We start from the raw sequence: 26795 nt of genomic DNA, 5'->3' as shown, positions 1-26795 counted from the left end.
AATCCCTTCTGTTCTACAAGCGTTCGTGAAGGAGAGGTTGATCTGAAGAAGACTCGTTCTTCCCCTTCGGTGAGTTCCAGAATCTTGTTGGCGCCCCCCCCCCCAAATGGCAGCAAAGAAGCAAAGTCCCGCTCTTGGTAAGTCAATTTCGGCTACCTTGAAGGGAGAATCGCTCGAAGAGTTGGTGCGCAGGGCGGTGGTGGAAGCTATAAAACCCTTTGTTGACAAGCTGAACGAAACTGATCAAAGGGTGGGCTCAATTGAAAGCGAAGTAAAAACCATTAAGGAAGTAGCGGGGGGGGGGCAGAGAAGTCTGCTCTGGAAAGTGCGTCACTTGTGAAGGCTACAAAAAAGGAGCTGAAGTTGGTTGAGAACCAGCTGATCGGGCTACAGATGGAACGAACGCAGACAATTTTGCGTCTCCAAAACGTGAAAGAGGAGGAAAATGAGGATCTGTGGGATGCGGTCTCAGAACTACTGGCGATACCCGCGAGGACGACTAAAGAAGAGGTTAAAAGCGCCATTTTGGAGGTCCGTCGGGCTTCTTCAAAATATGCAACAAAGCGACAGTTGCCTCGTGAGATCATTATTGACTTTTCATTTAAAAAGATTCGGGACACCATCCTATATAACTCATACAATGCGGATTTGGACTTTAAGGGTTTGAAAGTCAAGATTTTGAAGGACGTTCCATTTCTAGTCCGGAAAAGACGTTTTAAGTATAAAAAGTTTGCAGCTCTTCTGAGGGACCATGGAATAAAGTACAAATGGTTATTCCCGGAAGGAATATGGTTCAGATATAAAGATCAGGCCTATAAGATACTATCAGAAGATCAACTAAAGGATTTTGAGGATAAAAATCCGGAATTCTGCTGCACCGAGAACGAAGAAAAGGAGAAGCCTGAGGGGGGGGAGGAGGAGGAGAGCACCGCAACAGCGGTTGCAAAGAGAGAATTGCGTCCGGGACCTAGAAGGGGGAGGAAAGTTTAATCAGAATTTGAAATGCCTATTCTCTGTATGATTAACCACTCCATCATTATCCTATGGAGCTATTTTTGTATTATGACAGTATGAAGGGAAAATATTGAAGTGTAGTGTTTAGTGTTTAGTGTTTGTAGGTTATCCCCCCCCTTTATCTTTTTCCATTCCCTGTGTCCCTTCCCTTCCCCTTTCCTTGTGATAGTCTTGTGTAGTGCTGTGTAGTGTTTTGTAGTTTGAAAAAAATAAAAATTTTATAAAAAAAAAAAAAAGAAAGAGCATTATTCAACGTGTGTGGAAATGGCCCAGGACAGACTATGTATGGCCACCTAATTTTGTACCTAAACAATTGTCTGCTGAGAGGACAAGTTATGCCGTAAGGATGGGGGGGGGGGTGGCCATAGAACTCTGTTAGGCTGTGTGAGAAGCCAATTGCACACACTACATGGTTAGAAAAAGAAGAGAGTGAAACAGCCAATCGAACAGTCATGAACTGATCATCAAACTATAAAAGTGATTGTCAAAAAATCAGGCCTATATTTTAAAAAAAATTGTGAACAAACACGAGCCAAACCAGTGAGTGTTCCTGGCTCTTTAGTGGCCTGACTCCAAATAAGGCAGCTTCGTACGTGTGTGTGAACTGCCTATGCTTTAAAGTTTGCAATTTATTTTTTAGATTCCTTAATGGCTTGGATGCATTTTGCTAGAGTAGTCAACTACCTCTTATCATTAGCATACATTTCTACAGAAGTCTCCTTAAACTAAATCAGACCATTCAAGGTCAGGGCTGTTTGATTTGACTGGCAGGAGATCTCCAGGTCTTTCACATCACCTATTACCTGATCCTTTTAACTGGAGAAGTTGAAGATTGAATGTGAAATATTCTGCATGCAAAGAAGATGTTCTACCCACCAAGCCATAGCCCCTCCCTCTTGCTTTTCACACCTGCCAGTCAACCAAAAAAGGGATGGATTTCTATAGCAGGCAATCTATGAAAAAGACTGTACGTTTAATTAGATAAAGACAATGCTTAACAAAATGGACAAACTGCTGGCAAGAAGATAGATGATTGTCTAAAGACAAGCTGTAAATTAATAATCAGAAGCAGAAGCTTGGCGGTTTTTTTCCCATTCAAAAATAGCGTGCTACAGAGCTGTTATTTTAAGAACAAGGGGGCCCTTGCATAATTGCTCTAAAAGTTCCTGTTCTAATTACAGTGCTATTATGGGGTTTGATGTTATAGTACAATTAGAATGATGCCAGCTAACAATTTACCTGGAAAGGACATCACAAGATATACACTCAAGTTCATTAGGTCCTGAAACAATTCTTCCATGCAACAGAAAGCAATTAACATGAACACTGTGAACAGTAAGTGACAATTGCCAAGGAAAGAATGTAGGCTTTCGGCAGATTGGACCACATTGACAGAAAGGGGAGGAGAAAGGAGTTTCTTGATTTTGAGACAGTTTAAAGAACTTTGAGAAGTTTCAGTACGGAGGAAAAGTGGCTGCTGCTCCCCTCTGAAATGCAGAATTGAATTCAGATAAGCTGATTTCTGGAGGCATCCCTTTGTGCAGCTAGAGGAACCTCTAGATGCTAAAGGAATAAGACTTTTCAAGTATTGCTTTTAGAGTGACCAGATTTTCGTAACCCTTACAACAACCCTGTAAAGCAGGCTAGCAGTAGGGTTGACGTTGAGAGACTGGGGGTTGCCTCATTATAACTTGTGATAATGAAAAGGATCTTTAATAGCCAAAAGCAACCAGAGGGGTTCTTATATGGAAGGGAGTTAAAACTTCCTCCCTTCAATTTCCATAAATGCCTTGCCTCTGGTCTGCTTTGATGACCAGCAAATAGGCTCAATGCCGGTAACTGCCTTCTTTTGTCCCCCTAGAGGTTTGAGGAGCCCTGGGGTGATACAGTGATCAGAGTGTCAATCTAGGATCAGAGAGACCCAGGTTCAAATTCCCACTCTGCCATGAACTTCACTGGGAGCCAACAGTGCCATCTGGACTCTGGCTTTGGGCATTACCTAACTAAACATCAAGACATGACACCACAGAGCAATCAGGATTCCTCGGGTTCTAGAACGTTCTGGCTTGTAGACTGACTCTTCAGTCTGAGCAACCTGTCAGCTGGGAACAGGCCTGTCTGCTCTTAAGCTTGCCCTTCCCCTCCAACAGCAGAGCCTTCCTGGCTGTCAGAGCTTGTCTTCATATGACTTCACTTCTTAACTATGTCCCTGCTTACCTCTAACTCCTTGGTAGGGTTGCCATCCTCCCAGTGGGGGCTGGAGATCTCTGGGAATTACAACAGATCTCCAGCCAACAGAGATCAGTTCCCTGGATAAAATGGCTGCATTGGAGGGTGCATTCTGTGGTATTATACCCTGCTGAGGCCCCTCCCCTTCCCAAACCCCACCATCTCCAGGCTCCACCCCCAAATATCCGGGTATTTTCCAAGTACAAGTTGGCAACTTTACTTCTTGGGAAGCCAGGCCTATCCCTCCTTGGCTGTCTGGACTAAACTCTCCTATCTTGACACCAGGACTCAGAGCAAGGGTTTTGACTAGACATGGGCATGAACAGCATTACAAATGGAAAAAAAACCACACAAACAGCCCGTTCATCTGTTCGCAAACAAGCTGTTTGTGAGGCGTGGTCATTGCAAGCCTCGTCCGTTGCCTTTGTCAGCTGTTCGTCAAGCCAGACAGTCTGGGGTCTTTCAGTCAATTCCCCTGGCAATGGCAGGGACTGAACTCTGTCTGAACTCCTTCTGGCTTTCCTTCAGGCTTTAACCCTTCAAAGTACTTCCAGCAGAGAGTCCCATTTTCGCCACTGTGAACAAAAAATGACAACAAAGGGAAGGACCCATCGATCATGCCTTTCCCAGGGTGCAATCTCTCTGAAACTTGGGGGGGTCTTCGAGGACAGTGAGGACTATGTCCCCTGCAAAGTTGGTGGGTAATGCCTCAAAATAGCTGCCTTCCAACAGGCAGTTCTATTTTTGCCACTGTGAACAGAAAATGACAGCAAAGGGGAGGGGGGACACATGAACAGAAAATGACAACAAAGGGAAGGACCCATGCATCATACCTTTCCTGAGGTGCAATCTGTCTGAAACTTGGGGGGTCTTCGGAGGACAGTGAGGACTATGTCCCCTGAAAACTTGGTGGGTATTGGACATTGGGAAGGTCAGTTTGTGGGGGTTTAAATGGCCCTGCCCCTTGCACGTGGCAGGAAAGGGCCCTTTAAACCATGAGCTGGCAGGCGGTAGGGGGAAATCCCTGCCCTGAGCAGTAGTGGTAAGATTTTTTTTTTTTTACCTCTGCTTAGGTACAAACAGGTTATCCACTGTAGCACATCAAACTGATGTTTCTTTCATTTAGTTAGGTATTGAACAGGCATTCTCTGCAGCCTTTAATAGGCAGAGAGTTTAAGCTTTATGACTTTTTAACATCCTATTTAAAAACTGAGGTGACAACAAGTGATTTTTAAAAAGGTTTTAGGACTTCGGTTGTATCTAGGAGGGACAGCCTGCACTCACAGACAGTTGCCCCTCCTAGATCCAGCCACTTGTCATCAACTCAGATTTTAAATAGGATGTTGAAGAATTATAAAGTTTAAACTATCTGGCTATTAAAGGCTGCCAAGAGTGCCTATAATAAAAACAATAATAATAATAATAATATTTGATTTATATCACCCTTTAGGATGACTGAACACCCACTCAGAACGGTTTACAAAGTATGTTATTATTATCCCCACAACAAAACACCCTGGCCGTTTCCACACGGCTTACCTGAAGCCGGGCCATGGTGCAACGTTGCAGATCATGCCGGGGAAAACGCGAAATATCACGTTTTATCTCAAGAGTTTTGTGCGATGCCGCACAAAACTCGTGCAAGAAAATGTGATATTTTGCGTTTTTCCCGGCATGATCCGCAACGTTGCGCCATGGCCCAGCTTCAGGTAAGTCGTGTGGAAATGGCCCCTGTGAGGTGGGTGTGGCTGAGAGAGCTCCTAGAAGCTGTGACAGATCCAAGGTCGCCCAGCTGGCTTCAAGTGGAGGAGTCAAACCCGGTTCTCCAGATTAGAGTCCCACGCGCTTAACTACTACTCCAAACTGGCCTTCGCCACAGTGAGGTTTTTACCAATAGAACTGAGTGCAGGCATCCATAAAGCAGTATGTGAGAGGCAAGCAAAAGTCCAGGTCTGACTCTGTGTCATATCCAGGCCCGTGAAAGTTCCTGTTCCCTCTTACCCATGCCATGTGGCATTCTGGCCCCAAAGGTTAGTGATACAAGAAATAATCAACCAGCTGGGACCAGTAGATTCAAAAGAGTCCTGTCAGTTCTTCGTTAAATTCTGAAGTTAGAGAGAGAGAAAAATCTCCTCAGTCAAAAGATCACTTCACTGGTATTAAAAGGCACCATATGCCAGTAAATGTAGAACACATTCTTGATTTAATGGCATATTCTTGCTGAGGGATATTGGATGCTATGGATTAAGAAAGATATAGACTAATTCAAATGCTCTTTCAGTTATTATTAGAGCCTTACATGTCTCTGTGCTTTTCAACAGACAGTAGGACCACTGCACTTGAAGATGTAAGGTTTTTTCCCTCCTTCTTCAGTTAAATTATGATGACTGAGAGGCAGGAAATAGCTAATCTACTTAGTAATAATTAGAATTAAAGACAAGGCCATTCACAAGTTAAGCCAACGTTGGAGATTTTAGAGGAGTGACTTGTATTAACCTACGGTTGTTAAAAGAAATTCTCTTAATTCCTCTTTACCCAGTTTCTCATTAAAATCCAACAATCCTTTTCTTTTCGGGAATTAGAAGACAGTTTCTAATCAATTTGTCTCGGATCAAAGAGAAATTTGAAGAGAAGAGGGACAGAGAGGGAGACGCTGCAAAATTTCAGAACTACAATCTGTAGATGCTCAGAGGCAGATATAAGTTACTAGGGGGAAAAGGCAGATATAAATGAAGTGTGTGTATGTGTGTGATGCCCTCAAGTCATAGCTGATTTATGGAGACCCCTGGTGGGATTTTCATGGCAAGAGACTAACAGAGGTGGTTTGCCATTGCCTGCCTCTGTAACCCTGGTCTTCAATGGAGGTCTCCCATCCAATTACTAACCCAGGCCAACCCTGCTTAGCTTCTTAGAGTTGATGAGATCAAGCTCACCTGGGCTATGCAGTTCATGGCAAAATGAAGTAAATAAACAAATATTGTGCATTTCCATACTGATTTTTTGATACAGCGCAGATTTTTTAGCTGCACTGGGATTTCCCCTCTCCTGCAGAAAGTATTAAGTTTTTCTTAAGCTATTCTTCAAATTGTTTTCTGAAAAAACACAGGGAAAACACTGGAGCAGCAAGTTGCAACCAGCAAATGACACTGTCTCTAAGGGAGAGGAAAACCCAATGCAGTTAAGATGACGAACAACATCAAAAACCCAGTCTGGAAAATCCCATATTTAATTGCAAAAAAAGCAATAATTAAAATCTTTTTGATGCAGTGATCGCTGATTTTTTTAATGTTGTTGATCCCCGGGAGGAAGTTTTTTTTCACGGCCACTTCCTTTGCACGGTTCCCTCTGCAGACTACCAGGCAATCACACAGAGGCAGGGGGTGTGACCAGCATTTTCCCATTCTCCCTCCCCGCTTGTTCTGAGAAGATGCAGAGTTGCCTTGGGCACCGGACTACTGAATCAAACAATTGGTCTATCAAAATCAGTACTGTCTACTCTGACTGGCAGCAGTTCTCCGGGGTCTCAATTGGAGGTCTTTCGCCTCATCACCTACCTAATATTTTTAGGTAAGAAGTCCAGGTAAGCTGGGCTTCTATTCGGGTTTCCAGGGTGACAGAAGGAGTGCAGACAGAGTTCAGGCATTCCCCCGGCCCCATTTCCAGGGGAATTGATTGATGGTGCCTGACTGTCTGGCTTCCCAAACCACGGCCAAACGCACAGAACGAGGCTTCTTCCAAATGCTGGCTCATTTGCCATGGACAATCACGAACTGCCAGATCATGATCGCGCGATCGCCGGTTTCGTGGGTTTTTGGAGTTTGTAATGCGGTTCGGGCCCATGTCTAGTTGTAACCTCCTCTGACAGTGTAATATTACATAGATCCAGAGGAATTAGCTGTGTTTGTCTGTAGTTGCAAAATAGTAAGGAGTCCAATAGTACCCTTAAGACTTATTGTAGCATAAGCTTTTGAGAACTAAAGCTCTGACGAAGCATCTGACAAAGAGAGCTATGGTTCTCAAAAGCCTGTGCTACAATAAAGCTAGTTAGTCTTAAAGGTGCTACTATATTACAGAAACTCTTGTATATCTAAAGACTCATACATCAGCTTTCCTAACTCCTCTCCAGCATCTTGGCAAGTAAATCCCCAAGTTCTCCACATCAATCACACAGGTGGTTTGGTCGAAGTAACTTTTATTAAAGATCTATCAGGTTCAAGGTGCTCAGACAGTGGAATTGGCAGAAGCGATGTATTGAGAGAAATCATGGTTAGTTATAGGATAATGTCCCACCCCCAGGTTAATAACCCGTTGGAATTCTGGCGCAAATGCCAGAAACAAAAAGTATCAGAGTTAAGACTACAATAAGCAACAATAGCAAATTGGGTACGAAATCATCCCCGTTCTCAGGGGAAATACAATTCAGACATAGCTGTATCTGATTGGCTTCAGAAGTGAAAGTGTTTAACTTCAAAGCAGAGATAACACACTGTACTTCCAAATAACAGACATGAATGGTACTCAGAACTCTCCATAGGGTCAGAGAATTAATAGATTGCACACAGGGCTTTTTTTCTGGGAAAAGAGGTGGTGGAACTCAGTGGTGGAACTCAGGACCGCACAATGACATCACTTTGGGTCAGCTGGAACAAGGAGGGAGTTTTTTAAAGTTTAAATCGCCCACATCAAAAGTGATCACATGGCCGATGGCCCCGCCCCCTGATCTCCAGACAGAGGGGAGTTTAGATTGCCCTCTGTGCCACTGGTGCGGAGGGCAATCAAAACTCCCCTCTGTCTGGAGATCAGGGTGTGGGGCCACCGGCCATGTGACCATTTTCTAGAGGTGCCGGAACTCCGTTCCACTGTGTTCCAGCTGGAAAAAAGCCCTGGCTGCACATAACATGCACATGGCATGTATTGCAGGCAGGCATACATGAAACATCCTCACTGTAACAGACATCTTCTTTACTAGGGAACAAATCAAGAAATCCTGAATCAAACTGGCAAAAGGTCTGCATTATGAATCAATTATGCCCATTGCTTTCTTCATCCTTACGACAGTTACACGAACCAGAAACGGCCTTTGTTGTATTGATCCTCCCTCCAGTCATTTTGCTGGGATCCTACCTCGTACACACGTGGATTTTTTAACCTGTTCTCGCAAAACGGAGCAGCACAATTAAGGCCAATATTTAATTCCAGCTGACTGGCAAGTACGTATTGACAAAGTGCAAGTGATGGGATTATCTTTCTGGCATCTGTCTGTCACAGGAAGACGGGTTTATTTATTTTAGCCATACACGGTGTGCTGATAAATCCAACAATAAACTGCGAATTCAAAAGAGTGAATTAAAAGGCTGTCAGTTTTACTTAGATGCTTTGATTTATTCAATCCCCTCAGCAATGGCCCTTTTCTGTTACCATCTTTGCAGCTGACCTTAGGGCTCTCTGCGAAAATGCAGCACAGGCGGGAGGCATGCTGCTTGTTAAATCCTAACCTGTAATTCCAGAGCCTGCTTTGGCCTCCCACCCCTCTCCGGATCTCCGCTCCTATATGTGAGAAGCAGCCACATATGTAAAACAAGAGAGAATTCTGAAAGGTACCACACAGAAAGCTGAAAGCAGTCCCCGACTGCCATTCCATGGCCATTGCTTATCTAGGCTCATCTCTCCTTAGCAGGCAATTGTCTCAGTATCTCCTCCTTCTGACCCCCTTAGGGAACTGAATTGCAAAAGAAGAAATGAGATAAAGAAAGGCTGGAGGAAGATGGCCAGAGGCTCTGGGATTTCTGCCAGGATTTCTTACTTAATATCACCCTTTTCAGATGTTACAACCAGCTATACAGGGGGGACATGAATGGAAGCATGCTCAGTTCATGTTCACATGTGCTAAACCTGTATGCACATGGACAATCAGTGCATTGGCCTGTTAGCACATACTGAAAACATTGCAAGCTGTGTTTGCTCATATTAGTGAGCTTCCTTTACATATGGTTGTACTATTTAAAAAGGGCTCAATCATAACATGTGACCAGGTACTTTCATGGTTATTAAGTGGCACTGGAAGATGGATAATATATATGACCTTCAACAGCACTTGATACAAACAAAAGCTACTTTTTACATTTTAATTGAAATCCTGAAGGACTGCATACTCCCTTATGAACCTACGCAACCACTCCTGTCATCTTTGGAGACCATTACCCCACCCCACCCCCATCGAAATAAAAGGCAGGCACAAAGCTTGGGTATAAAATTGGGCCACTTTATTAATTTCAACATAAACTGTCAATACGGCAAGGGATCTAACTAATTAGCGGTACAAGTAAAGCCCTGGGGTCACCTATGACCTCTGCCTTGACCTGTCTGGGTGAGCCTCCACTGCCCCGGGGGTGAGCCATACAATGCATGGCTGGGACCCAGCTGGCCAGGCAAATGGTTCCCCCTCCAAGCCTGTAGCACCTCGCTGCACAGCAGAAGGGCCTTACTTGTACAGGGGAGCCACGTGGCAGTCTGTCCTCACAACTGGCTGCCATGGAGCCCACCAGTCACTCCTGACAGACCCCAATTCCCCACCAATGGGGATGTGCCAAAGGGGTCACCGTCCCACTCATTTTCCCATCCTAACCTGCCAGTGGCCAAAATATTTACAGCTCCACCGTACCAATTACTAGGACTTCATCCTGCAGTACAAGGTAGGCAAAAAACACCTCTCCTTATGCCAAATGGAAGAGGAGAAAAAATTCCTACCTGGCCCTGATAAACAGCAACCGGCTAACCCTGCACTGCTATAGGGAGGGTGGGTGGGCCAAGCAACAAAGACAACTGTGTGCTGGGAAAGGGCAGAGCAGGCAAATATGCCTTTAGCTCTGCCAATCCAGCAAAGCCCTCGGATGCCCAGGAAATGCCCAACTGCCCTTCCTTCTTCCAGGGCTGCAAACGCAGCCCCTGTCCAAGCTGCGGTGCTGCCGTCCGGGTGGGCCGAATTCTTTGGACCCCCCTGCTTTTTGAGATTAAGTGGGTAGTAAGCTGGAGGAGGGACTTCTTGGCCATAGCATCAAAACATTGATGCTCTCTCTCCCCATGGAGATTCATCTGTCCCACTCTGTTGCCATCTTTTGCCAGCTGGTGAAGGCTTTTTGTTTGTTTCATTTGGCATTCCTTCGGTGATCCCTCCTTTCTGCCCAGTGTTTTCAATTGTTGTTTCCATGCCTTTGTACTTATTTTCATTCTGGTTTTAATTGTTTTAATGATGTGTTGATTTTTCTTTTTGGTTGCTTTTAATGCTTTTAAAATGTAATGTTGTTATACATGCTTTAATTTGTTAGCTGCCTTGGCAACCCTGGCAAGGGCTGAAAGATGAGATATAACTTTTGTTTTTTCAAAAAAGACAAGAAACTTGGAAGGAACTGTAGAGAGCCTCTGGCCACCTCCCTTCCTTTTTCTGTACAATCTTTTTTCATTTTTGACACTTCAAAGCTGTACACTGCATGTAAGTACTATTTACATTCTTTAAAACAGACGCTGTTCAAGACACCCAGTGGAAAAAAACATTTGTTATTCCGTGTGAGTTTACTTTTGTGTCGATAACCTAGGATGAGGAAAGCAGTGGTGACTTGGGGAAAGTCAATTTTCCCCCACGATGATACTATTCCCCTTCGAAATACAGTGTTGGAAAATGACAGATGGAGAGCTCTGGAGAGTGAAGCTCTCTCTTTATCATCAAGACAAGAACAAGACAGACTGCCGCTAGGCAAGTTTCCATATCGCGCATCCACCCTCGCCCTTGAACACATGCGATTAACGTGCTAGTCTGCATTATTTGTGTACAGGCAACACCAAAACCTGCCAAATAAGACTGCAGTGCAGCTATAAAAAGACACTCTAAGTGCGGAAAATAAAATGTTTTTAGATGCTCACATACCAGGAGTTCAGCAGCAGTTTCTCCTTAGTCCAAGTAGCAAGAAGATGGGAGAAGGCCCTGCTTCTATCCACTGACCAAAGTGCAGGCACAGATCTCTTGCTTTATTGGGAATTACCTTCTCTTTATGGTTGTGGAAAGTGTCATCAAGTCATACTGGATTTATGGTGACCCCTCTCCTTACTGGGCAGGAGATCAAAAGAGGTGGTTTGCCATTGCCTGCTTCTGCAACCCTGGTCTTTGTTGGAGGTCTCCCATCCAATTACTGTCCAAGGCCGACTCTACTTAGCTTCTGAGATCTGACAAGATCAGGCGTCTCTGGACTATCCAGGTCAGGGCACCCATTCGTTATATCCCTTAGGAAAAAACAACTACTGTTGGACCATTACACAAAGTTATATTTGTAAAATGATTTTAGGGGGTCATGTTGGGATATGGAGATTCAGACCATGGGGCATAGAATCCGCACCACCACTGTGGAAGGTTTCAGATTCAGAGCTGCCAAGAAACACCACTGTTCCCAACCAAAGAATCCATCCAGCCCTCACTCACACTACAGACCCAACACAAGCATTAGAAAAAGGCAAATCCCGCAACTTGCTCAGCTCTTTGACCCCAGGGGCCTGGGGATTTGGTTTCCCTCCCTGCTGTGGCAAGCCATGCTCTACCAATTACAAGTCTCCAATTCTCTTTGTCAGATGCATCTGACAAAGAGAGCTGTGGTTCTTGAAATCTTATGCTACAATAAAGCTGGTTAGTCTTAAAGGTGCTACTGGACTCTTTACTATTTTGCAACTACAGACTAACACGGCTAACCCCTCTGGATCTTAGTCTCCACTTGTCCCTGCATGTTTGCTAGTGAGGATGAATAAATGCTTCCCAGTTCATTTATTTTATAATCCTTTCTGATTTTATCAATCATTTTGCTCTTCCACTTTGCACTGTTGGTGCTGTAGCTTCATTCATACTGAGTGTGCATGTTGAATGCTATTTATGTATACAATGCATGCCATTTATAGACATAATACATGCACAAAGCAGATACACTGACACCTACAAACACTGAAAAATATGTTCATTTTACGGAAGAAAAACCTAGGAAGCAGAAAACAGCACCAAAAACACAGATTCATGGATTTGATTAACACGCGATTTTTCAGCTTGAAACAGAGGGCATAATAAATTCAAAATCATCCCACGTGGTGGAAGTGAGTGGTAAACATATTTCATGGTCATGGGATACATGCCTTCAGATGCCTTTATCACATCATCAGAATACTATTGACAATCATTAGCAGGGCTTTTTTTCAGCAGGAATGCGGTGGAATGGAGTTCCGGAACCTCTTGAAAATGGTCACATGGCTGGTGGCCCCGCCCCCTGATCTCCAGACAGAGCGGAGTTTAGGTTGCCCTTCATGCTGCAGCATGGAGGGCAATCTAAACTCCCCTCTGTCTGGAGATCAGGGGGCGGGACCACCAGCCATGTGACCATTTTCTCCAAGGGCAACCCCCTGACTTCCACCACCTCTTTTCCCAGAAAAAAACCCTGACCATTAGAATAACTCATAGGTAACTTACAATTAACAGTGTTGGCCATTTATTCATCTACTATGCTTACCTACCATCCTACAAAGATCTCAAAGTAGAACATTCCCAGTTTAAGTTAAGTAGATCCGGATGAGAAATGTGTGCTTTTCCCTTCCCTCTGCAGCAGAACTTTCTCAAATTTCAGCTTCCCTGGGGACTTTGGGTACCATTAAATTTTCCCATGTCTAAAAAGAACTTGCAACAGACCAGGCTGCAGAAGCATCAAGGGTTAGTACAATGCTGCCCTTGATTTTTTTAAAAAAAGTATTGCATATGTCCCGAGGAAACAAGACAGATGTTTCATGTCATAAAAATGACAGATGGGGTTGTAAGAACAACTCCACTGACCTTGTGCCTATCTTCTGAAGATGGACTGCACATCAATTTTAACATTGCACATCATTCTTTTAACTTTAGGGGGGTTCATCCATTAACAACTTTTCAAAAATCTAAAAATTTAAAAAAAAATCAAAGAAAAGGGAAGTATTGTTTTGGTGCATACTGCATTACTGAACTCTTTACCTTAGGTTAGTTGTCATCTGTCCCCCAAGTAGTACTACAGCTCTATCCCCTCCATCCTGACAGATTCATTTTGACCTCTAGTCATTGCTCTGGGTTAGACTTGCATTAGGGATGGATGAGCCTGAATTTCTCATCCTGGCTGTTTCTGCTCAGAAGTCCCCGTTTCAATTTTGCTTCTCCTTACAAATCCCATCAGTGGGTCTTTACTGTGGCACCATTGTCTGTTTCCTCGCTTTCGGTGGAATTTTCACAATTTTTTGACGAATGAGTTTATAACATGGAAGTAGCCCAAAATGATGTAAAAACAAAACAAGCAAATAAATAAAAGGAACATCAGCAATGGAAATAAGTGAAGCCAAAACAAATGAAAATCGGCATACTTAATGTACCCCAACTTGTATGTAACTAAGATATGGCTCAACGGCTATTAGTCATGATGGGCATCTACTCTTTCTAGTACCAGAGGCACTATGCCTCTTTATATCCATTGCTGGGGAGCACGAGAAGGAGGAGGATGTTGCAGTCATCCTGCTTGTGAGCTTCTTGGAGACAACCACTGTGTGAACAGAGCGCTGGACTAGATGGACCTTTGGCCTGATCCAGCATGGCTCTTTTTATGTTCTTATGATATAAATGCAGTACCTTGCCCTGACCTGGATAGCCCTGGCAAGCCCAATCTCGTCAGATCTCAGAAGCTAAGCAGGGTCAGCCTCGGTTAGCAAATGGATGGGAGACCTTCAACAAAGACCAGGGTTGCAGAGGCAGGCAATGGCAAACCATTGGCAAACTATTAGTCTCTTGCCATGAAAACTCCACCAGGGGTTGCCATAAGTCAGTTATGACTTGGTGGCACTCTCCACCACCACCACCTCCACTTTGTATTTATATCACTAACCTAAGGAGACTGCAAAATAGCTGCTAATGTAGGGCATGTGGATTATCTTGCCTGTTTGCTGATCTAAAATAAATACTTTGCACATCTATGGTATGGAGGGGAGAGAGATAAAGAGTCCTTGATGTCATTTTCTCCTCTTCACAGACCATTTCATATTTTAAAAATGTGTACACGCTCAGAGGCTTGTTTCTAAAACGAGAGATGCCAGCACTGCCTGGAAATACTGCATTGCTATATCTTCTCTTGACTCGAAGTCCCCTTTCCTAATTATCCTTTAAACAGCAAGGATCCCACCTCCCTGCTGTGACCAGATGGCATTAGCAGGGCTATGGCAGGAGACAGTATTGTGCTGGACAGGGCAAGGATTCTTTGAAAATCTCATGTAGAGTTTAGTTCTACAGACTATGGAGATGCAAGATTTGGGTCCAGATGAGAAGCACCTTAAAGATATTTCACAAGCCTTATCAAAACTTACTTGGCCTCCCTTATGAGAACACCCCTGCTGAATCAGATCAATGGGCCACATAATTCAGTATCCTTTCTCACAGTGCATAAGCAGGTGTCCCTGAAATTGTATAACAGGAAGTGGAGATCAAAGCTTACCTCTTGTTGTTTCCCAGGGACTACTGCTGAACTTGAAGACTCAGGGCCAAGCTACAAGTGACGAATGACACTTGAACAGCAAGTGTATTTCTCCCTGTTCACTTGCCCTCCACTCGATCCACTTGCTGTTCAAGTGTCATTTGTCACTTGTAGCTTGGCCCTCAGTCAGCCATCTTGATGGACTTATTCTCAAGGGACTGGTCTAATACCCTCCTAAATTCCTCAGAGGTTTTGTCCAAGGGGAAGCCTTCATATTTGCTTTAAAGTTTAAGGCAAAATCCATGGATGGATTTTACAACTTATTGCCAGAATTCTCACATTCCCCCCCCCAAAAAAAAATTACTCTGATTTTTCTTCTAAGGAGAAACATTTATAGTCATTAACTTTATTTCGATTTCACCTTTCACACTGAGATTCAAGGTGGATTACATAGAATAAGTCAATATGAACATTGGTTGGGACATTCAATAAACAACACAATAGGCATGTAGATGTTGCTCCTTAGAGGGAACAGGAGTTCCATCTATACACCACAGTACACGCTCAGAGTCAGGAGCAATTCTGTCTTCCTCTGTTGCAGGATTCAGCATGCAAATGAAGATTTCTGGGGGGAAAAGGTGCCAGGATTGGAGTTTGCAACCTAGTAGCTTGATTGCCTTTTCCTTGTTCTTCTTGTCTTAACCCTAACCCTGTTCCTTCTCCTAACCCTAACCCCAACCCCAACCCCAACCCCAACCCTAACCAGAACAGGTTCAAACACAGGGCCAGATGGGGTCCCAGGTGGGTCTCTGAGCTTCCACTAAGTAGATATAGTGATGATACCTCCCTACCTCAAAGGCTTGTGTCAAACCTTAATTAGTATTTTTTAAATCCTTTATAACCCTACAATCGGAGGACCAAATTGCAAGTGCAAAGTAATATCATTCTGTTAGGATGGAAATGACAAGACTGGGAAAGTTTACAGGATGGCAGTGATGGACTACTAAATTATAATGCAATCAAATTACCTTGGGGTACAATTGACACATCTCCCCTGTAGTCGACGTCAACCAATGCAAGCTTTCACATCAACATGACACACTGTTATTTCAAACTCTAGCAAAGTGGCCATCATCACAACAGGTGGAGACAAGACTGTATACTGCAGATCTCTGTCTGTGATGACCAGATCCTCAGTATCATTCTAACAGTGAAATCCTAAGCAGAGTTACTCTGGTTTAAGCCCGTTGATTTCAATAGGCTTAGATTGGAGGAACTTTGCTTAGGATTTTGCTGTAAGCAGAGATATATCTTCCTGTGCCCAATTGACTTAAGGAGGCTTTAACTCTGCTTAGGATGGCACTACCTGCAGATCAACTAACAAAAAGGCAAGTTGCCCTATCACAATAGCATCCCCAAGTGCATAGATGTAGTGGAGTTAGCCATGTTAGTCTGTAGTAGCAAAATCGAAAAGAGTCCAGTAGCACCTTTAAGACTAACCAACTTTACTGTAGCATAAGCTTTCGAGAATCACAGTTCTCTTTGTCAGATGCATGCATCTTCACCATGCATCTGACGAAGAGAACTGTGATTCTCGAAAGCTTATGCTACAGTAAAGTTGGTTAATCTTAAAGGTGCTACTGGACTCTTCGATCCCCAAGTGCAGAAGCTTAGTTTCCTTCTGCATGGAATAAATGACAATCTTTCACTACAGAAGAAAGTGGAGGAATGCTCCATTGTGATGGACTCTAATCTGTCATGTTCTTTGTCTCCTAGCTACTGAAAGCCCCTCTAATCCTTGTTTTTAGAGTCCCAAAATGGTTTCTGTTCCTTGGTCAAACTAACAGACGATATAATGAGAACTGCTAAGAAAGCTGGGTAGGCGGATATCACAATTTTCAGTTCCTTAGCCAAAGGAATGTATCCCACATAGCAGTACAAATCAACGTCATCAACTCTCCGACCTAGAAACTGATGCCCATTAATTACCCTTGGAAAATCTTTAGCAGCGGCTCAGAAGAGAATAATAATTCAAAAAGCCTACATGAACAGTGTGGAAAAACAACAATTTTAAAGAGCAGAGGGTTTTAAATCCTAACTGATCATATAGCAGTGAAATTATACAGTGTGAGAACAAGGAGAAAAGGGGACAAAGTTAACAAAAAAATGGAAAGAGATTTAATCTAAGAGCAACCCTCCCTCCCAAACCCCTTTTACATGACTCCAGCCCTTATATTCAAAACAATTATTTGAAGAGGCAAAACTTGAACTAATCCTTTAAACTGATTACAGATGGAGGAAAGAGTGAGTGACAGGCATGCATTGTGGATGCCCTTTTCTATCCATTTGTATCCCTCAACCGGCGTGCATTGCATAAGTCTTTTGATATTTTCATATAATACAGAGCTCTTTAAGTTCTCTTTGAAATAAACATGGATTATGCATGTTCCAGGAAAGAGTAAAGGCCTATCTGCCCAGATTTTACATAGAACTAAGGATGTCCAATGGAGAGAAAGTAAATTGTGTCATGAGGCAAAGTGAGGGGGAAAAAACTCAAGAAAGTGGATAAAACGGTATACCTGAAAACTTGTGTCCTAAAATAATAATAAGCAAAACTAGGAAACACATCTTGCATTTGGAAAGTATAGGGGGTAACCTCCCTCCCCCTGTCTTGGAAAATGCTAAAAGGCATCTCAGAGCAAGAATACACAACCTTCCCTGCTCTCTCTCATTATTATCATGTTTGGACTAGATGGTCTGTATGGCCCCTTCCAACTATGATTCGATGATTCTAAGATTCTTAATATGAGGCAATGCATTGGACCAGGCTTTACCACTTCTACCTAGGTTCCATGTGGAAGCTTCTCACACAAAGGCAATATGGTCTTTTTCAACAGGTGATGGGAAAATACCTCCATGCTCACCTTGAAACTGCAAACATTTTGACAAACATCCCTCTAGAACTCTCAGAGACTCTCACAGATTCAGGCCACTCAGGCACATACACAGAGGTAGCCCCATCTCTTTCTTGTAAGCCTATTTCTCCCCAAGTCAAGTGAATTACCTTTCTGAAGCAAGCCCCGACTAGGTTCTTCTATTCCTGGAAATTATTGTCCTTGGTTTTTCCCAACATGACTTCCTGCCACAGTTAATGTGAAATGTGGCTTTATCCCTCCGCCACCAATTCGGAAGGCTGAGAGCCAAGCTACAAGTGATGAATTACACTTGCCTGGCAAGTGAACAGACTCACGTGTATTCCTCCCTGTTCACTTGCCATTCACTTGCGCTCCACTTGATCACTATGTGGTCAAGTGGAGCGCAAGCGAATGGCAAGTGAACAGGGAGGAATACACGTGAGTCTGTTCACTTGCTAGGCAAGTGTAATTCGTCACTTGTAGCTTGGCTCTGAGAAAACAACAGTTCCCATCTCCCTTAGGGTTTCCAGCTCCAGGTTGTGAAATTCCTGGAGATTTTAAGGGTGGAGCTTGGGGAGGGTGGGGTTTAGAAGGGGAGGGATGTCAGCAGGGTATATTGCCATACAGTCCACCCTGCAAAGGAGCCATTTTCTCCAGAGGAACTGATCAGTCGTCTGGAGGTAAGATGCAATTCTGGGAGATCTCCAGCTACCACCTGGAGTTTGGCAAGGCTATGTTTCAACAGCTGCTACTGGCCTGCTCTTCGTGTTGTTGAAATGTAACTGTGGCACACTGTGCATTTCAACACCATGATAATGAATGCTCTCAAGAGCACAGACACAAACCTGAAACACGGCACATTTTAAATTAAAAATGAATCATCTAGATGAGGCTCACAAGAAGATGGGCCCTGAGGGGTAGGTAAGTTTGATTTTTCAAACACATTATTTGCAAGGTTCATGATGACAACACTATTTTTAAAAACATTGTTATAATGATAATATGGCCCTGATAATTATAACACTAATGGTTATTCATACAGCATTTATTACTGAGAGTGATATAACCGAAAGGTATTCTGCAGAATGGGCTTGTTTAGAAACATGAAATGTAGTAAATGAATTTGATCTGGCTATAGGATACTCAGAGGTTTGCATTGTAAGCGGTCGGTCGGCCTCTGCCATTTTAATATGGTTGCTTGTGATATTAAAAAATATCACCAGGCCCCTGGGTTTAAAATGGCTGCTGAATTGTCACCAGAGAGCCTCCAACAGTTGCTGAATCCCACTTGGAAGAACACGGCATGCATGGAATGCCGCACAAGAATGCGGAGTGATTAAGAGGAGATTGGATTTGCAATCCCACCAGCCCCATAGGTTTCCAGTGCAACAAATGTCTCTCAGAGTCATCCCCACTTAACACATTCCTTTCCCTTTTTCCGTGATGAGATCTCCTGTCCTTGATTGAGGAGCTAATCAAATTACATTCATTAGTATATACAGTTGTTCCTGGGAAAGTACAGTCCCCACTTAAAATCCATCAACTTAGCTCCGGTGGAATTCACTAACAAACTATCTCCTTTGTGCAGTGCTAGAACATGTTTTGCATTTACTTTCACACACCCCGGCAGCTACCAATCAAGGTACTCAAAACTTTTGTCAAACCCAAGAACTGACCATTGGAGCTTTTGTTCTAACAGCTAGGTGGGCTCTTCTACCTCAGGGCACATTTTACCTATAAAAGTAGGGCCTTGGCCTCATTCAAATCATACATGCTTCCTGAGTCCAAGCACTGCTCCCTTAGGGTCACTTACCTAAGCCCCTCTCTCTCCGTTCATGCTTCCAGATCCATAAGCGCTGTTCCCTTGAGGTTTGCCCTAAGCCTCTCGCTCTCTTGGCAGAGGACCCTAGACATTCAAAGCTACTCTCTTCTCCGTAGACTGGACTACTCTTCAGGATAGGTAAATATACTTACTCCCTCTCTCTATTTCTGATTTCTGGCTAAGTTTCCTGGGACTCTCTCTCTGTGTGATCATTTTGACCCCATAATTGCGAGTGTATGTGCATGGTATTCTGTTCTTAATAAAAGTTATTGTTTGACTTCAAGCCTCATTTGCTGTTTTGGGAAGGGACCTGGTAGAATTTGGTGATAGATCCCTGTGGTTACTGCTCTCTTGCATAGCCATTCTTCTTGCTAGCTAATTCCCCCACAAATCATTTTATTGCAAGGAGGCCAGTTTCGGAAACAGCACATGGGTCACACATCTCAAATGATTTAGCCAATACTAACATGTATTTAAATGAACACGTGAGTTAGATTGCTTAATTGTAATGAACTGATCTGTTACATGCATGGAGTAAACTGGTTTTCCATTGGCAAGATTCCTGAGAAGGGCTCCTTGGAAACAAAAAGCAGGAACAACAACAGACAAACTAAGTGAGATCAACAAGTTGTGTCCTGCCTCCTCCGGAACTCTACAAGCCACAAAGGGGCTGTCTCCAAGCAAAACTGTCCAATGAGAGGAGAGAACTCCACTGGAGAATAAACAGTACAACTCAATCGTTTCTAGCAAATTTTTAAAGTGCAAATGCTATAAATGCATATCACGAAATTAGTGCAAATTACAAAATGTTTACAATAACCATTACATCCTTCTTTGAACATATATTCATAGAGTTCAATACAATCAATACTGACTATTTCATGCTCCACAAACAATACTTATTCATCATTGTTTACAGGGTACATTGTTCTATTGCTGTCAGATTGGTGAATTACAAGGTAAATTCCATAAAGGTAAGTTCCATAAAGGTTCCATAAAATTACCTTGTAATTCTCTGACCTGACAGCAATAGAACAATCCTCCAGAACTCTGGCAAGCTCTGATTACTCACAAACTGGTTCATATGAAGCGATTGAACCAATAGCCACGATCAAGGCTTAAATAGTCCTTGGGAAGCAGCCCCACCTTTTCTCTATGATGTTTCTGGGACCTCATCCCAGACTTAGACAGACCAAAATTCTGGGAGGAGCAAAAACAGCAGTCTTGCTCAATGACAGGAGGATGGGTTGTAAACTGGGCACTTCTCCTGCATGTAGCTAGATGCTCAAAGGCATCTAGTGAGTTCAAGGGATAGTCCTGGCCCTATATGGTCAAGGGATGGTTGAATCTAGGGCCCAGGGTCTGGGAAGCATCTGATAGTATCAGAGGTCTTCAGACCTTCAGTGAAAGTTGAGTCAGTTCCCAGACCTTCCAGTTCTTCCAGCTCTGGAGAGTTCTTGACTAGAGATGAGCACGGACCTAAATATGACCCCAAAAAACCCACGAACCAGGCTGGCTTTGGGTTCGCGAACCAAGGTTCGTGGAAGCTCCTTTTCACCGAACTTCCATGAACTGTATACTGGTTCGTTGGGTCATATTTACAGGTGCAGTTTAAATGGCCATTTCCCCAGGGAAATGGCCATTTAAACTGCTGCCTTTAAGGGACTTGCAAGGGCAGGTCCCTTTAAACTGCCTAAACTCCAGCCCCCCTACAACCCCATCCCCCATCTCCCATCCCCAGCCCCACACTTCCCTTCCCTTGCAGTGCAGTGCCCTTCCTCTCCTCCTGGGAGGGGCGGCAAGGCTGTTTTTGGCCCCTTCTGCTGCCCTGGGGGCCCACAGGGTGAAGTGGCCAAAAATGGCCTTCCTGCCCCTCCCAGGAGGAGAGGAAGAATGTCACACCGCAGGGAAAGGTAAGTGAGGGGCTGGGGGTGGGGTAGGGGGGCTGGGATTTGGGCAGTTTAAAGGGCTCTGTCACCTGCAGGTCCCTTTAAACTATCAGCTGGCAGGCGGTGAGGGGGGATCCCCCCTTGCCGCCTGCCAGCTGATAGTTTAAAGGGACCTGCTGCTTGCAAGGCAGGAAAGGGCCCTTTAAACTGCTAAAGGCCCCTTTCCCTGCCACTGTTAAGGCTGGAAAGGGGCATTTAAACCCCACGAACCACAAGCCGGTTCATAACTGATCCAGTTACGTGGTTCGTGGTTTGTGAAACTATACTACTGTGTGCTGTCTCATTTATGATGTCATGTCAAATGGCTTATATTTTGTTTCAACATTGTTTCAGCTGTCGTTTATGATATCATATCAAATGGCTTGATTTTCTTTCAACATTGTTTCAGCTCTGTATCAGATTTCTGCTTGTTTTCAGATTTCTGTGGTCTCTACCCTATTGTATTGTTTATTGATGGTTGGTCCTATGATTTACACTGTGTAATCTGCCTTGAGTCTCAGTGAGAAAGATGGACTATAAAGAATGTAAATAAATAAATAAATGTAAAATAATAATAACAATAACAGTGTGCTTATATACTGCCCTTCTGAACAGTTTAGTGCCCACTCAGAGCGGTGAACCAAGTCAGTGTATCATTATCTCTACAACACAGCTGGGAAGCTGGAGCTGAGAGGAGTGGCTTCCCTAAGGCCACCTACTGAGCTCATGGCAGTTGTAGTATTCAAACCAGCAGAGTACTGATTCACATCCCAATCACTTAACAACTATGTTATAGCAGCATGCATGAATTGGTTTCCTCCATTGCATCCACAATATTGTGTTATTATTGCATTACAGTTTTAGGTGGGTAGCTATGTTGGTCTGCAGTAGAAGAGCAAGTGTTGGATCCAATAGCACTTTAAAGACCAAGTAGATTTCCAAGGCATGAGCTTTGACTCTCTGAGCTTTGACTCAGAGAGTCTTGCTCTTCTATTGTATTATAGAAATTCTTTTCAACTGGACTGTCTTGTTCATTTGGAATAATCCAGTTTTTAATGATTGATATAGCATGATGACAGCACAATATCCAGTCAGGTATCAATACAGCCACAGCTCACTGGAGTAAGCTTAAGGCTAGTACCGATGAGCAGTTATAATAAAGAAGACCACAAATTAATAGGCATATGAGGACCTGTCTTTTGTTGCAATATTCTGTACATTATTACATACTCTGATGCTGTATAATAATCATAACAATGTCACCAAATACAACTGTTAGAATTTCTAGTATGTTTCAGATCTCCCCCACAACATCTGCCCACAGCAGTCCACAAATCCAACCTTTCCTTCTGTTCTTGTTAACAAATGCAAATGAGATCAACATATGGATTCTCTTCTAACTAGCAGAGCCACAAACACAATGCAAATTTTTCTGTCCCGGGGTGTGGACTTGCAGAAAAACAACAGCAGATTTTTGACTCCTGCCACCTGATGAGATATCACTTTATAATTTTCAAAACCCATGCAACATGAAGCAATTGTAGCAGTCTGAAAGAACTGATTTTTAAAGCACACACCAAAAATAATCTACTTACATTCAGGTTGTGTTGCCACTTTGATAGGCTGTGAGCTTTCTCCTGGTCCCCATTCATTGTAAGCTACGACACGGAAGGTGTAGGTCTCTTCTGGTTTTAGATTTCCCACAGTAAGCTGGAGTATCCCCGTCTGTGACGTATTCAGAGCTCGCTCTCTTAAAAAGAAAAAAGTTAAAAAGTCAGAATTAAATTCTTCCAGAGAAATGCGCTGGCTGTCTTCACACAATACAAAGACATGAGACAACCATTCAGAACCATTTATTTCTTACACCAAAGATTTTAGTGTTGTTTCCAAGAAGATTGGGGTGATAGATGGAAAAGGGGGACAGGGTTTCTATATTGTTAAGAGTTGTGTTAAAAAAGGTGCTGCTTTTATGAGTCTAGATGGGCCATTGGTCCTTTATTTTCTATGCTGGCTAGGCAGCTGCTCTCTGGGATCTTAAGGAAGGAGCCTTTCCCAGCCTGGGATCCTTTCATTAGACTATAATGTTCCCTTGTCCTCTTTCCCTCTTCTTTGCAGAAATGGCAGCAGAGGGATTTTTAAAATTCAAACGTAACTATTTTATTTATTTTAGAGGGGAAAGGTTAGCTGACATTAGGGGTTGAAAATTTCTGAGGTAATTCAACACAGATATCTCTGAGGTAAAATGAATACATGCAGAGACTTTAGTTCTTAGGCTCTTCACAGATTCTTATGTTTCGAGGCTTTTGTTCCTGTGTTTTCCCCAAACACTCTGGTACACTTTCTTTTAGTATTTTCTGTCACTTTGGGGTTTAAGAATGCTGGTCCTCATTTTCTTGTACCCCAAATCCATTCTCCTTCCTTCAGTTTTTGACTGAATCTGAAGTCTCCACAGGCAGTTTCCAACCACCCCCAACCAGGGATCTCTTCACTCTCCAGAGCTACCTCCCTGTTTGACAGGATAGGGAAAAGTCTCTTCTCCTTAGAAGATCTATCCCCTTTCTTTGGCCCAAATGAGAGTCTGCACATATGTCCCAAACCTCCTTGCCAACTTTCCCCCAGTTCTCCTGTCAGTGTTACAGTGGCTCTCAGTTAGGACTCCATCTCCCAACTCTTCATACTGGATTCCTCTCAGCTAGGGCTGAAAACAGACCCTCCTCTTTCCAGCTCATGGTGCCCAATCACATTCCTTGGAGTAGCCTCTCACTCAACCTCTCTGTGTCTATGAGAGATGAACCTTTAACAGTCCTTCAGCTGTTTGTACAGCACTTCCAGGCTTTTTTAAAAAACAAAAACACCATACAGTCTGTCACACAGACATACTGAGGAATGAGGCTGGACTCTCAGAAAGTATACCATATCCTTTGCCACTGAGGTATGCCCCCAACCACTTATCATCCAAAGTGGTATAGTGCTTGGAGTATAGGATTTAGGATCGGGGGAGACCTGGGTTCAAATACCCACATAATCATAGATCTCTTGGGCCACTCAGGGCCAAGCTACACATGATGAATGACACTTGAACGACAAGTGGATTGAGTGGAGGGCAAGTGAACAGGGAGAAATACACTTGCTGTTCAAGTGTCTTTCGTCATGTGTAGCTTGGCCCTCAGAGTCTTGTAGCTTTGACTACTTACAAGGATGTTGTGAGGATAAAATATGGAAAGGGAAACCTATATGTGTTTTTTCTGAGCTCCTTTGAGGAAAATGAGATAAAAATGTGCTAGACAGATAGATGCCCCTGCATGATGTGGCACTGCCAAATCCCCACGGTCTCTACAACTATTATATAGAACATACAGTGATCTCCTTTGCATCTGATCATCCCAGAGAAGCTTAAAGACATGTCAATATAACTGTGTTTTTGAAGATGCCAAATATGCGAGGTGTACTTGATCTAATTTATTGTCACAGACTGATGTTCCAGTGGTGTGGATGGACTCTAGGCAGAGACAGGTTTTGGGTGGGCTCGAACAAGCAGCAGGGGCCATCCACCATACTTCTCTATGACACCAGGAAGAGGACACTGCTGGCCTAATTCTTGCTGCTCTACAGCCCCATCCTGACAACGGATGCTTCTTAGCCCAATCAGATCAGGTTTGATTCTACTGTATGGGAACCAGTCAGCCAGAGTAGTGGTTCTAGAAACTCAGCTGTCTCATCTGAAAGGCTGCTGGCCCCAGCCCAAAGCTTTGTTCTACTCAAAGCATTGCCTGTATGGCTATTGAGCTCTACTGTTTTGACTAACAGGTTCAATTGCTTTCTAGCTGTCCATCTAGCCAGCCATCTTGCTAGCCACCAACACTGGTAGGGAGCCAAGCACATCAGAAATTGAAGTGTTTGAGTAGGACAGGAGTGAAGTTGGACAGAATGCTATAGTAGTTCCTCTATCCAGTGGCATGCCCTGACCTGGATAGCCCAGGTAAGCCCAATCTCATCAGACGCTGGAAGGCAATCAGGGTCAGCCTTGGTTAGTAATTGGATGGGAGACCTCCAACAAAGACCAGGGTTGCAGAGGCAGGCAATGGCAAACTACTTCTTTTGGTCTCTTGCCTTGAAAATACCATAAATCAGCTATGATTTGATGGTCACTCTAAGTCAGCTATGATTTGATGGTATTTTCCACCACCGAGAAAGAGTCATGGGGGGCGGGGCGTGGAACCTGATTGAGAATATGAACACATGAAGCTACCTTATACTGAGTCAGGCCATCGATCAATGCAGCACAGTTTAGTCTACTTCAACTGGTAGTTCTTCGGGATCTCAGAGATCCTTCCCAGTTCTGTTATCTGTCAAAGAACATATACTTGCCTATTGTGTAATGCCCAGTTGCTTTTGAGTTGGACACCCCATAAGAATGCATTGAATGATTTTTCACAGTTCAAAATGACTAGTACTTCTGCTGGTCCAATGGGTGGGATTCAACACGGCAACTGGCTCGACAGCTCCTGTTGGCACACGCTCACCGACTTGATTGGATTATACATGCCTCAGGGTCATCATGGGCAGGCCATGCATTATTTAAAGCCAGCTCCATTTTGAGTGAACATGATGCTTTTGCACCTGCATAGCCAGAAGTCTCCATCATGCTGGTACACGCTCACCACTTATTGAACTGAATTATTGTTCCCAGGTGGCAGAGTGAAAATACACAAAACATTTGTTATCCAGTTTGGAATCAGAACATTCAATGGCAGTGAACAAACTCAGATTTAGGAGTTGGACAGTCAAAGCAAGCAAGGCTAGAATACTAGACAGGGAAACCATACCATCTTTTCTAACCCAACAGACAAGCAAGGAATGCATAGGGGGGGACAGGAAGTTTTTAACAGATACATTGGAACAGGTACAGCTATAAGAAACAGTGGGAAAACGCACATCTACAAAACACTTGCAATACAATTTACATTGACTTTAAGTGAACCTTTTATTGTTCCAAGGAGCTGTTCGCAATTTGAGATCAAATTGAAGTTTGTGCAGAGTAGCAATCACACATCACTACCGGAAATCAGTTTTGAAGTGAAGATATAAGACGTGACATATATGAAACAAGCAGTATTCCACTTCTCTTCTCCCATTCAGGAGAACAACATCATATAGCAGTCCTTGGATGGGTCACCACCACCATGAAAAGTGAGTTTGGTGTAGTGGTTAGAGTTTCTGACTGAAATCTGGGAGACCCACGTTTGAATCCCTACGGAAGATTTGAAGGAGAGAATGAAGTAGGGAAGTCTGAGGATAGAGGGGCTGCCAGGAGGAGGGAAAGAGGAAATAGTGTGGCAAATGGGATATGGAGGAAGCTGAGGTGCTTCTCACTTGCAACTAG

At 43.5% G+C, this 26795-nt stretch overlaps 1 protein-coding gene across 1 annotated transcript in view; it reads right to left on the bottom strand.

Annotated features, from left to right (window-relative positions):
• The window catches only part of DCC (DCC netrin 1 receptor), an 814397-nt gene that overhangs the window by 330530 nt on the left and 457072 nt on the right, over positions 1-26795 (bottom strand). Inside the window, exon 9 of the mRNA XM_054986644.1 lies at positions 23008-23162. Within this exon, the coding sequence (XP_054842619.1) occupies positions 23008-23162 (155 nt within the window). The remainder of the gene's footprint in view (positions 1-23007; positions 23163-26795) is intronic.

Source organism: Eublepharis macularius, chromosome 8 (assembly GCF_028583425.1).
Source record: "Eublepharis macularius isolate TG4126 chromosome 8, MPM_Emac_v1.0, whole genome shotgun sequence".
NCBI classification, from domain to species: Eukaryota; Metazoa; Chordata; class Lepidosauria; order Squamata; family Eublepharidae; genus Eublepharis; species Eublepharis macularius.
This window is presented reverse-complemented; position numbering and strand designations above follow the sequence as displayed.